Source organism: Coregonus lavaretus, assembly GCF_964263955.1.
Source record: "Coregonus lavaretus genome assembly, chromosome: 19".
NCBI classification, from domain to species: domain Eukaryota; kingdom Metazoa; phylum Chordata; class Actinopteri; order Salmoniformes; family Salmonidae; genus Coregonus; species Coregonus lavaretus.
The window spans coordinates 33115316-33129068 of NC_140006.1; the positions used below are offsets into that span (position 1 = coordinate 33115316).

Below are 13753 nucleotides of genomic sequence, written 5' to 3' on the forward strand. Positions count from 1 at the left end.
TACATTTTGCTAGGATTTTTGCATCACAACACTGAAGTGTAAGGGGCCTCCAATTTTGTAAATGGACTGGATCTTTATATTTTCCACTTGTATCCTGTTTCAGTAATAATGAGATCAGACCTTCTTCTTGAGTGTCAGATAATCTACCATTTACATAGGAGTGGTTAAAACATGCTAATAACGGTCCTCTTAGTATAACAAAAAAGGTTGCTTGTTTGTAGGTGACCAAATACTTATTTTCCACCATAATTTGCAAATAAATTCATTTAAAATCCTACAATGTCATTTTCTGGAGAAAAAAAATCTCAATTTGTCTGTCATAGTTGACGTGTACCTATGATGAAAATTACAGGCCTCTCTCATCTTTTTAAGTGGGAGAACTTGCACAATTGGTGGCTGACTAAATACTTTTTTCCCCCACTGTATACTAGGCGGTTTCAGAGGAAGGCCCAAAAAATTGTCTAAGACTCCAGTCACCCAAGTCATAGACTGTTCTCTCTGCTACCGCACAGCAAGCGGTACCAGAGCGCCAAGTCTAGGTCCAAAAGGCTCCTTAACAGCTTCTACCCCCAAGCCATAAGACTGCTGAACAATTAATCAAATGGCCAACCGGAATATTTGTGTGTGTGTGTGTGTATGTTGAACTCGCCTGGGCCATGGAGGGCGAGTGCAGAGACAGCGGGTGTCCGCCGAGCTGTTGCTGGTGGTGCATTCCTAGGTGGGAGTGGGAGTGGAGCGGCGGGCTGATCTGGAAGGGAGGGGTTGACGACGCCGCCATGCTGCTCAGAGACACTCCACCTGGATGGGGTCCACTGGCCCGGGGGGCCACCCCCCTGGAGAGACCCTGGAGGGGGGACAGGTGGGGACTGAGGCCGGCCTGGTGCTGCTGAGACTGCTGTTGCTGGTGGTGGGGGTGGGGGTGGTGGCTCTGGTGGTGGTAGGGATGGCTCAGGTAGAGGCTGGGGTGGGAGTGATGGGGGTGGGGGTGCTGCTGGCCTGATCCGGGGAACACGGGGGGCTTGGGCCCCAGCATAGAGGAGGCTTGGGACACCTTGACTTCACCTGGATCATTGTAACTCTGGAAGGAGGGGGGAGAGAGAGAGAACGAGGAAGAGGGAGGGAGGGAGGGAGAGAGGGAACAGGAAAGACAGAGATGGGAAAGCGAGAGATGGAAGAGGGAGAAAGAGTGTAACAGTGTTACCTTATCAGAGTCATAAAGTCATAGAGAATCAACTGACCACAGCTCTCATAAATACTTCTGTTTATGTCTGGGTCTCTACCTGTGAGACCAGGCTTGCTCTGTATGCAGCCAGCTGCTTCAGGTACTCCTTCTTGGCAGTCTCTGTCTTCTTTTTGTACACCTATAAAAACACCAAGACAGAACAGTAAACATTTGCACTTCGGTTGCCAAACAACCTCATTCCTAAAAAGAAAATGGGGTTAGTATTTATGTTATTTGAATGTGGTATTATCGTTCATAAAGCATAATAGCTGTAGTTGGGGCATCTAAATAATACTCAAAAGGTTTCCAATTTATACAGGACTAGATTGTTCCTCTTCACTATCCATGCATCCGTCTGTCTTTGTCTGTCTGTCTGTCTGGGTGTCATTATTTATCCATAATAAATCTGGTCTCTCTCCAGGTAGTACACTGTCCTGTCCTCAGACAGACATCCTCCTCCACCCTCACTGCTCTGCTCCGCTCTGTGTGCAGCGCTACGCCCCTCTGGAGTTGTGTGTGTGTTTGCATGTGTTTCTGTGTAAGCGTGTGTGTGTAATAGGACAATAGCACTTGTGTGGAATTTGTGTGGAATCGGTATAATTGATTGATTAGATGATGGAACAGGATGGAAAATAAGGGTGAATATGCTATACATACTGTAGGGCCCAGACTTTTCCTGACAGTATGAGCTGAGCAGGAAAATGTAAAACACATACTGTATGCTACCTAACAGGTACACTGTAAAACCAAGTGTTTATGATCCGAACACATAACAAAACATTTTTCTGTAACACTTTTAAAGGCATTTAGAATTTCAATGAAAACACGTCACAGTGTTTAGATTGTAAACACCAGAACATGTTTATTCGATATAACACTTTTTAAGCACATGAACACGTTTATTCAGCACAAGGCATTTAGGTTTTAAACACTAGCACTACACAGATGATTCAAATAATCAAAGCTTGATGATGGGTTGGTTATTTGAATCAGCTAGGGAAAAAAAAAAAATGTGCACACAGGGTGGGCCCCAGGACCGAGTTTGGGAAACCCTGCTGTAGGTTGTAAAGCCATACTTGCATATTTCCCAGCATGCCTTTCGAGTGAATGTGAGAGATACCCACCAATGGTTTGTTAGTGAAAGAGACATGGTTGTTGCATTCAATAACTTATATTCCTGGAGCGTTATGCAAGTGACTGCCTAAGTGAAAGTGTTTCAATTAAAAGTAAATCCTTTATGCCCACATATTATACATGTCATAAGGCCTTTAGTTATGGCCTTGTCACGCCCTGGCTCTGGGGACTCTTTTATGTTGAGCCAGGGTGTTAGTTTCTATGTTGTAGTTTCTATGTGTTTATTCTAGATCGTTTAGATCAGGGGTGTCAAACTCATTTTAGCTCAGGGGCCACATGGAGGAAAATCTATTCCCAAGTGGGCCGGACCGGAAAAATCATGGTATATATAACTTAAAAACAACAACTTCAGATTGTTTTCTTTGTTTTAATACGATCAACATGCAACATAAAGCTGGAGCCTGAGGACAGTGTGTCCAAAATAGTACAAGCACAACATCACTATTAATCATAAAACACGTCAAGTTTATTTGAAAATTCTAAAGAAAAAGAACACACAAACACACAATGCCTCAGTGATTAACAGAACTGTTTCACAGATCACAGAACTATATCAGGGTGTCATTTCTCAGGCAGAAATGTAGATAAAAATAATGAAATCCTGTTCCCCAAACAAGTGCAAGAACCACAGAGTCAAGAATAGGTTAAATATACAAATAAAATAAAATCAATTAAAAACAATAGCACATCAACATAAAAACATATAAACATAAATCTGAAAGCGTTGCTCAAACTCCCGTAACAGTCCAGTTATTTTATCTTTGAACCGCTTCATGTCTGCCACATGTTGGGTCGCGCACACATTTTTCAGACAGGGGAAGTGAGCTGCATCACCACCGGCAAGTTGCGTCTCCCACAATGACAGCTTCAACTTGAAAGAACGTATGCTGTCATAATACTGCGTGACAACTTTGTTGCGCCCTTGCAGCTGTTTGTTCAAGTTATTCAGGTGCTCTGTAACATCCACCATAAATGCAAGGTCCGGCATCCATTCTGCGGAATGAAATTCTAACACTAGTTTGCCCTTTTCTTCCATGAACTGTTCAATTTCTTTTCGTAAATCAAAGAAACGCCTCAGCACAGCACCTCGGCTTAACCATCTTACCTCAGTGTGGTATGGCAGGCCATAGATGTGGTCTATCTCTCTGAGAAGGCTGTCAAACTGACGGTGATTCAGGCTTCTGGATCGGATGAAATTAACAGTTTGGATGACCACCTTCATGACGTTATCCATCTTTAATGACTTGCAACACAAAGCCTCCTGGTGCAAAATACAGTGAAAAGTCAAAAAATCACGTCCTCCATTTGCAGATTGCACTTTCTCTCTGAACTTTGTCACAACGCCTGCTTTTTTCCCGATCATTGAGGGCGCACCATCTGTAGCCAGGCTGACAGCGCGGGACCAGTCCACTCCGACCCTGTCCAGCGCGCCGACGAGTGCGGTAAAAATATCAGCTGCTGTCGTTGTATCTGTCATCGGCACCAACTCCACGAACTCCTCGGTGACGGTCAATGTGTCATCAACTCCGCGGATGAAAAAATGGCCAGTTGTGCAACATCTGTAATGTCCGTGCTTTCATCAATTGCAACCGAAAACGCAATAAATGACTTTACTTTTTGCTTCAACTGGCTGTCCAAATCCACTGAAAGATCGGAAATCCTGTCTGCAACTGTGTTTCTTGTCAGGCTGATATTTGCAAAAGCCTGCCGCTTTTCAGGGCACACAATCTCCGCTGCCTTCATCATGCATGTTTTTACAAATTCACCCTCACTAAATGGTTTTGAAGCCACTGCGATTTCATTAGCAATGAGGTAGCTAGCTTTCACTGCAGCGTCACTGATGTCTCGGCTGTGAGTAAACACAGACTGCTGTTTCTTCAGACCCGCCAACAGTTCATTCACCTTCTCTCATCTCCGCTGTCCTTGAAAGTTGTCATATTTGTCGGCATGAAGACTCACATAGTGGCGACGAAGGTTATATTCTTTCAGCACTGCAACATGCTCTGAACACACCAAACATACAGCTTTCCCATTCAATTCCGTGATTAAATAGGATGACCATTTTTCTTGGAACACTCTGCACTCTGCGTCCACTTTTCTCTTTTTTGACAGAGACATATTGGGGCAATGAGGGTGCCAAAGCACATAATGTTAAAAGTAGAAGCCGTAATAAATATCGCGGGCAAAACAAAGTAGCTCATTGGCTGCACGTGCTTGACCTACTTGCTCTGCCCCGGTATAAACAGTTTGCTTGCTTAACACAATTGCTATTGCGCCATCCAGTGGACGCAATTGGAACAGCAGTTTATTTTATTGAAAAATTGCAGCGCATTTTTATACTTAAAAAAAAAATAGTTTTTTTTTTTTATTTATTTATTTATTTTTTTAATAAATCATCTCGCGGGCCGGATTAAACCCGTTTGCGGGCCTGATCCGGCCCGCGGCCGTACGTTTGACACCCCTGGTTTAGATCTATGTTGGCCAGGGTGGTTCCCGATCAGAGGCAGCTGTTGCTCGTTGTCTCTGATTGGGTACCATACTTAGGTAGCCTGTTTTGCACAGTTATTTGTGGGATTTTGTTCTTTATAGGTTTGTGTTTGTGAACCTTTAGACTTCACGTATCGTTTTGTTGAATGTGTTTAAATTAAAAGTAAATCCTTTATGCCCACATATTATACATGTCATAAGGCCTTTAGTTATGGCCTAGTTATCCCCAATATTGTGGTCTGAAACTCCTGGCTCATAGGCCACATCAGAACTGCAAGTCACTCAATAACAGACTATGGGCGGCGCACAGTACTACATAGAGCCATGACTACATGGAACTCTATTCCACATCAAGTAACTCATGCCAGCAGTAAAATTAGATTTATAAAACTGATAAAAATACACCTGATGGAACAGTGGGGACTGTGAAGCAACACAAACATAGACACATGCATACAAGGACTGGGGAGTTTTTCAGTAACTAAAATAAACAGGATAGAGTTAAGCTCAGGCAAAATCCTAGAGGAAAACCTGATTCAGTCTGCTTTCCACCAGACACTGGGATATGAATTCACCTTTCAGCAGGACAATAACCTAAAACACAAGGCCAAATCTACACTGGAGTTGCTTACCAAGAAGACAGTGAATGTTCCTGTTTTTACTTAAATCTACTTGAAAATCTATTGCAAGACCTGAAAATGGTTATCTAGCAATGATCAACAACCAATTTGACAGAGCTTGAAGAATTTTGAAAAAAATACTGGGAAACGTTGCACAATCCAGGTTTGGAACGCTCTTTGAGACTTACCTAGAAAGACACAGCTGTAATCGCTTTGTCAATATGCGGTATTGTGCGTAGATGGGTGAGAAAAAATGTAAATATTTTTTAATTCAGGCTGGAATACAACAAAATGTGGAATAAGTCAAGGGGTATGAATACTTTCTGAAGGCACTGTATATCATAAGGATGTGGTAGCCTACTGATGATGTTAAACACTTCTCCAATCGTTGTTGAGATCTGATATTCTGCACAGCGCAAGGCGAGACGTAGGCCAATGTCATAGGCCTATGGTCAACCAATCATATTTCTCAAATCCTTTCGTGCTAAATTCCAGCTAAACTTGAAGAGGACAGTAGGCCTAACTACTTACAAAAAGTGTGCTTCTGATGAAGAGCTGCAAAAGTAAGTAAATAGCTCTATTAGACTGAAAGATATAAGGTCATTTTGTCAAACTTGTGAGGCCCTCCATGCTTATTAGCAGCTTATTCAACATATTTGCTGCTACTTCACTCAATCCCGTTTTAAATGTTTTTATTCATGTAGGCTACACTGTCCTGCGAATGTTCTGCAAAGTCATCCCGTTGTCCCGCATTTAGATATTTTAAATGTGGTCACGCTAACTATAGGTGTCATACCTGTTTCTGTTCCTCTCCAAGGCTGTCCCACATGGAGGCCACTATCTTGGAGACTTCTCCAAAGGTAGCATTGGGGTTGGAGCCCTTGATTGCTGCCTGGGTGTCTCTGAAGAACAGGGCGTAGGCAGAAACTGGCTTTGAGGGTTCGTTGGGGTCCTTCTTCTTCTTCTTCTTGGGGGTCTTGGGCTTTTTGGGCATCTCGACCGCTGCCGGTCGCTTCTCTGCCTGCTGGGAGGAGAGATAGAAATGGTCAGACTAAATGGGTTTCTGGAGAGAGAAGAATTTGTGTGGAATCGGTATAATTGATTGATTAGATGATGGAACAGGATGGAAATTAAGGGTGAATATGCTATACATACTGTAGGGCCCAGACTTTTCCTGACAGTATGAGCTGAGCAGGAAAATGTAAAACACATACTGTATGCTACCTAACAGGTACACTGTAAAACCAAGTGTTTATGATCCGAACACATAACAAAACATTTTTCTGTAACACTTTTTAAAGGCATTTAGAATGTCAATGAAAACACGTCATAGTGTTTAGATTGTAAACACCAGAACATGTTTATTCGATGTAACACTTTTTAAGCACATGAAAACGTTTATTCAGCACAAGGCATTTAGGTTTTAAACACTAGCACTACACAGATGATTCAAATAATCAAAGCTTGATGATGGGTTGGTTATTTGAATCAGCTAGGGAAAAAAATAAACCGTGCACACAGGGTGGGCCCCAGGACCGAGTTTGGGAAACCCTGCTGTAGGTTGTAAAGCCATACTTGCATATTTCCCAGCATGCCTTTCGAGTGAATGTGAGAGATACCCACCCATGGTTTGTTAGTGAAAGAGACATGGTTGTTGCATTCAATAACTTATATTCCTGGAGCATTCTCCAAGTGACTGCCTAAGTGAATGTGTTTAAATTAAAAGTAAATCCTTTATGCCCACATATTATACATGTCATAAGGCCTTTAGTTATGGCCTAGTTATCCCCAATATTGTGGTCTGAAACTCCTGGCTCATAGGCCACATCAGAACTGCAAGTCACTCAATAACAGACTATGGGCGGCGCACAGTACTACATAGAGCCATGACTACATGGAACTCTATTCCACATCAAGTAACTCATGCCAGCAGTAAAATTAGATTTAGAAAACAGATAAAAAATACACCTTATGGAACATTGGGGACTGTGAAGCAAAACACACATAGACACATGCATACAAACACACGATAACATACGCACTATACACACATGTACACATGGATTTTGTGTTATAGATATGTGGTAGTAGAGTAGAGGCCTGAGGGCACACTCTTAATATGTTGTGAAATCTGTTATGAATGTATTGTAATGTTTTTAAAATGTATAACTGCCTTAATTTTGCTGAACCCCAGGAAGAGTAGCTGCTGCCTTGGCAGCAGCTAATGGGGATCCATAACAAATACAAATACAAAAGTCACAATACGCTGGTTTGTGAAGTGATTAGTAACTCCTATCGAAATCCAGCCAGAGGGAGAATATTGAAGAATTTGAATATTTTATAACCCACACTCAGAATGACTGTTATGGTGAAGGACTTCATGAACAAGACTACCTAAACCATCTAAACTGGAACAACCATCTCAGTAACGGGTGCAATAAGTCCAACCCCTTATAGATTGAATTAGTTTTGAAACATTTCAGTTATTTTTCTTTGTTTAGTATAAGTTCAATTAATCAATCAATGTGCATTAGGAAGCATAGATAATAAAACAAACTATTTTAAAAATCTACCGGCAACAAAGCTTGCTGGTAAAAATGATAATGAGGCCCCTCCCACATCTTTTTTAATTACATTTACATTTACATTTTAGTCATTTAGCAGACGCTCTTATACAGAGCGACTTACAGGAGCAATTAGGGTTAAGTGCCTTGCTCAAGGGCACATCGACAGATTTTTCACCTAGTCGGCTCGGGGATTAGAACCAGCCACCTTTCGGTTACTGGCACAACGCTCTTACCCACTAAGCTACCTGCCGCCCTAATAATCAGAGAGTTAACGGAAATGAACTCAACACAATCGAGTAACAACAACACCACGCGATTCAGGGCTCTACAGCTTTAATATCTCAAATATTTTTCATTGTGCTCCTAAAATTATTTTGTGCACACATGTGCTCCTTGTAGAAAAGGTCAGCTTAGAGCCCAGCGATTGAAAATATTTCTTGAATCAAATGTCCTGTACAGTTATGCTGAAATTTAGGTAAGGTGACAGACAACACTGATCTGAATAAAAGGCATGTAAAGTCACATCAATTGCTACTGACTAAATGCACTCTAAACGGGACGGTGGGAAGGTAAACACTGGTGTTTAAAATCTGAACACTTAGGAGATACAGGTGTTCTCCTGGTTGGACACTGACCGGAAAAACATGACTATCATATTTAAAGTCACTGTAACAGCCCTAGGTGTGTGTGGGTGGCTGTATTATAAAGAAGTTAAAGTTTTTTGGTGCAAGCGTGCGTGTGAGGGCGTCGACATCAGTGTGTGTGTGTGTGTGTGTGTGTGTGTGTGTGTGTGTGTGTGTGTGTGTGTGTGTGTGTGTGTGTGAGGGCGTCGACATCAGTGTGTGTGTGTGTGTGTGTGTGTGTGTGTGTGCGTGTGTGTGTGTGTGTGAGGGCGTCGACATCAGTGTGTGTGTGTGTGTGCGTGTGTGTGTGTGTGTGAGGGCGTCGACATCAGTGTGTGTGTGTGTGTGCGTGTGCGTGCGTGCGTGTGTGTGTGTGAGGGCGTCGACATCAGTGTGTTTGTGTGTGTGTGTGCGTGTGCGTGTGTGTGTGTGAGGGCGTCGACATCAGTGTGTGTGTGCCAATATCTTTTCTCACCTTTATTGACTCCTCACTGTCATCCTCATGTACAGAGCTAGAAGGAGAGGGTGTGGCCGACTTGCTCCCTGGGGGAGATGGGGAATTATGGGTAACGTTGTTCCCGCTCAGTCCCAACTGGGTGTTGAGTTGTGATTGGTTGATGGTGGTCAGCTGACTCTGATGTCCCATGCCTGATTGGCTCCTGGATCTGAGTGCTTCCATTGGCTGATGGCTGCTGTACCGGGAATCGGAGTTGACCATTTGTTGCATCTGGGGGAAAAAATGTAGAGTTGTTTTTAAATAGCATCAAAATGGCATACAATAATGTTACTTTGACACTCTTTAACCCACTCTTAGAAACGCTCTTGAAACAGCTCTGCTCGGTCACACTCACTCACACATACACTCACTAATGTTTCTTCACACACTTAACTTTGTTTCAACCATGACTGAAATCCTAACCTGCATTCTTCAGCACAAGAACAATGTAATTTTTGTCTTTCCCCAGGAAACCCGGTTGTAGGTTTTGATTGAATAGCCCCTTCAGTGTGGCCCCTCCCCCCCAGTGTGGCCAGGTCACCTGATACCACAGGGACTGACAGGTGACCTGGGCGACGCCTCACGCCTGCTATTGTCCCCGACACAATGTCGTACACAATCTCCCCGACAGGTGAGGCTTGGGAGGAGAGGCTCACCTCAACACCAGGACAGGTGACTCCTGTTAACTCTATAATCTACAGAGATTAGCTCCATCCATCCCCTCCAGCCAACTAACACCTTCACCCCTTATATCACCAACGACCCCATGACCTCTTCTGCCTTGTTGTCCTCTCCTCGCCTCTTTTTGAAGAACAGGTAAATAACACGCTCTCTTTTTCCTAAAGGCTACTTCCTTTGCCCAACCCCCCAGCCCTGAGAGACTTCATTCCTGTGGAGGTTGGAAGAGGATGGGGTTGGGGTTGGCCATAGCTGCTGATCTACAGTCAGTGTTGTGTTGTTGATGTTGTCATGCCAATCAAGGTGGCAAAAGCCCACTGAATCTTTCCCCTAGGGGCAGCTCACCCACAGAACACCTCCTATCCCTATATAGATGTGTGACTGTTAGTACTGCCAGATAGGACGTTGGGCGGTTTGGTAACTGTCGGTTACCGTGGAAAACAGCATAATCCCCATGGTGACGTAGGGGAACTTTCCGAAGTATCGGAGAGGTGAGTCACAAGCCAGGCCATCATTATGATACTAATATGAATGGATACCAAGGATTATTTTATCTCTGTCTGACTAACAATCCTACCTTATGGTATGGTATCAATAACATGTGGGTGGATTTCATTGGGGGGAAAAACTGCAAATTAGTGCATTACGAACAGGAAATTGGCTGTAGTGGAATGCTGGTAAAAAGATACATGTTTTGTTTTGTTATGTAAAAGAGATTGAGGTAGTTGGGCTCATGACTGGCTAAGTGACATATCAGGAATTATTCTTTTTCCAGCATCCCACCATCTTCCCCCTCTGCTTAGTCAATTTAAAATTAAGGAAAAAGGGAACTACTTATCTCTAGAACTACATACTTTTTTTGAATATCATCTCAATTAAAAAGGTTAAAAGGTACACTGCTTTTATCCCCAGTTTCTGTGAAAAAAATCACATCCCAGAACAGAATTTCTCTTAGACGATTTTCCTATTAATCTAACACTTACTCAAATGGAGTTCATTATAATCAACTATTGGTGGTTAATAACAATATATAGCCAGAGACTGAGAGAATGAAGGCTAAACGTATAGAAGAAGACATGGTTCTATCAGCCCAGCCTCTTTCATTCCTCGCCGCGGCAACAAGCTCTCAGCCTCGTTGCCTGGCAACCATAATTCATAGCCACTCTAAATGGATGTTCTGTGAGCACATTAAGGTGAACGGGAACAAAATGCCCTTTGTCAATCTGGGGAATCTTTCAGCCGGCAGGTCATCCAACCCAGCTCCTGTTCCCTTCTAGCAAAAAACAAAAACAATTTACGAATGTTGAGCAATAGAAAACACTCATGTTTCGAAATGTTTTAGCTACCTAGTGAATGTGAAACACAATATGGTGGTAGCCAAGATGTTTGGCCTAAAGTGGAAAATAGGCTGAGATGTCCAGCCTTGGAAATCATTAAGTCCCACTTTGAAAAGGGAAATTGGGTTATATGGTTTAAGAGTGGGGCTATGAGGTTCAATATCCCTGGCTAGTAGGACCCGGGAGCTAAACACACACAGCTACATAGGTCTGATTAATGGAAATAAATATGCACTAGGAAAAATCATAAAGACCGCACACGGTAAAACCATGTAGCTTCTCAGTGCTGGATGTGCTGATGACACATAATATTGAATATGGTGAACATGGCCAAGGGCAGAAAGAATCATGGCTGAGAGCGGGAGGTGAGAAGTTTCGCTTTGACAAGAATGGGAGATTATCTCCGATACCTATGCAAAGTAGTTAACCACGGTTAGTCATGTCACCTATCACATCATGAGGTTTCTGCAAGGAAAGCCAAATCTAAAAGTTTAAGTTTCGTTTCTTTACTTTTTGAAAAGTCAAGACTTGCATTGTGTGTATTTCTTCTGAATGTCACCCCACCAGTTTGTTTTCGATTTCTAGTGAAGAAATATCAAGGGAAAACTCCCCATCAACCATCTAAAAATTAATGGATCATCCATTACTACAGCAGAGACCCAATGGGGTGTCCAGGCTTTTGTTCTATCCCAGCACTAACACACCCGATTGAACCAACCGACCACTCGTCAAGGCCTTTATTACTTGGATCAGGTGTGTTGCCGCTGGGACGGAACATATGTCTGCACCACAGCTGCTCTCCAGAGCAGAAAATCGCACTTGTGTATTTATAGTGACATCGCACACTGCTTGCTAGTGGCATCAGGCTAGACTCACCACAGACAGGGTGCTGGACATCAGGCTGCCATTTTGGCTCAACAGCCCTCCATCCTGGCCCATCATGTCCATTCCCTGCAGGTGGAAGGGGTGCAGGCCACTCTGGGAGTGAACGGGAGCCAGCGGGTGGTAGGAACCAGACTCAGACTCTGGTAGGTGGGGGTGCAGCATGTGTTCTGGGATAGTGGGAGGTGTGATGGGGGGAATGTTGAAGTCTTCATCCCCCAAACTGGGCACTGGGTAGGACTGCAAAAGAAGAGGAGAGGGAGAAACAGAATATGTTAGAGAAATAATAATAAAACAATATCATTTAGGATCAATTTTTTAGTGGATGTAAGTCCAACCAAACTGAGCACTCAAACACATTAGACCTAAAACACAATAGAGGTGGATGCTACACATTGGTAGTAGTGGATGAGGTGAGTTTCCCATGTACAATGTAAAGCTCTTTGAGCATCTGGAAAATAAATCAAATTCATTATTATTACAGTATTATAACACTTATGCTAAACTACAGCACTGCAATGCAGAACATACAGATTGCATCAGATAATTCTAGTTCTCATTAGACTACTATGGTTCCATGAGTCTTTATTAAGACTGTAATGGGACTTCTGTAAATACCTCCTAAATTAGTGCTATTATTAGAAGGCAATTAGGACTAATGATGTACACTGCCTTGAACGATCTTATGATCAATGATAACAACAATGAGGATTAATCATCATCGCTAATGCAATCATGATTACTTGACTTCATTCATGCATACATGATCAACTACACATAGGAAACATATACGTTAATTTCACATGTAAACAAATGTGTGTAAATGCATTAGGCATGTTTTTATATGATTCAGGCTAAATAAAAGGGGGTTTGAGGGTAGGGAAATGTATGTAAAAGTATGTCAAAAGTCCCTCATTAACGTCTAATTAAAAGGCTTATTTTATATATCCTCACAGTCAGTTCCACTTGGCTGTGCAGGATAATCTCTTTGGACCCCTTTTTAGCTCGGAAAATGGTAGATGAAAGGCAGTAAAAAATCTGAAGCAAACCATGAATTATTCTGTAAACACTGCAAAAAACTGCACTCACTTCGAATCAACAGGAAATGTGAGGTAAGGTCTACATCTGTACCAGTGGAGGCTGGTGGGAGGGCTATAGGAGGATGGGCTCATTGTAATGGCTGGAATTTAATAAATGAAACAGAGTCAAACGTGGTTTCCATATGTTTGATGTGTTTGATACCGTTACATTTATTCCATTCCTGCCAATGAGCCCGTCCTCCTATAACTCCTCCCACCAGCCTCCTCCGATCTATACAGCTCGGTGAAGCTTTCCAAAAGACGACAGCACAACAAATCACACTTCTGATACAACTTTAAATGTTTTATCTTTCTCTCTACCCCAGAAGTGTATTTTTCCCAGCTTCATCAGAGGGCTCAGGAGTTACATTCTGCCTCTACTACCTCCTTGTTGATTCCCTCCAAGATTTTCATTACCACTAATTTACAGCTTTTATTTGCTGAAAACAAAATGGAGCTGACAAACAGCCAACTCCAGGCAATTAGGCAGAGAATCAGTTCCAAAACCCATCTCTACTGAAATACCAGCCCAACTGTTCCTTTAAAAGACGGTAATAATCATTTTAATGAGCTTCCTTCAGCTTCTCTCTCTCTCTCGCTCTCTCTCTCTCTCTGCTAAAAGCCAACA

General features: G+C 42.7%; 1 protein-coding gene across 1 annotated transcript in view; it reads right to left on the reverse strand.

Moving 5' to 3' along the window:
* The window catches only part of LOC311146703 (thymocyte selection-associated high mobility group box protein TOX-like), a 42518-nt gene that overhangs the window by 11982 nt on the left and 16783 nt on the right, over positions 1 to 13753 (reverse strand). Inside the window, exons 3-7 of the mRNA XM_084183253.1 lie at positions 12041 to 12286; positions 9129 to 9380; positions 6260 to 6487; positions 1281 to 1361; positions 650 to 1078 (exon numbers count right to left, since the gene is read on the reverse strand). Coding sequence (XP_084039379.1) covers positions 650 to 1078; positions 1281 to 1361; positions 6260 to 6487; positions 9129 to 9380; positions 12041 to 12286 — 1236 coding nt within the window. The remainder of the gene's footprint in view (positions 1 to 649; positions 1079 to 1280; positions 1362 to 6259; positions 6488 to 9128; positions 9381 to 12040; positions 12287 to 13753) is intronic.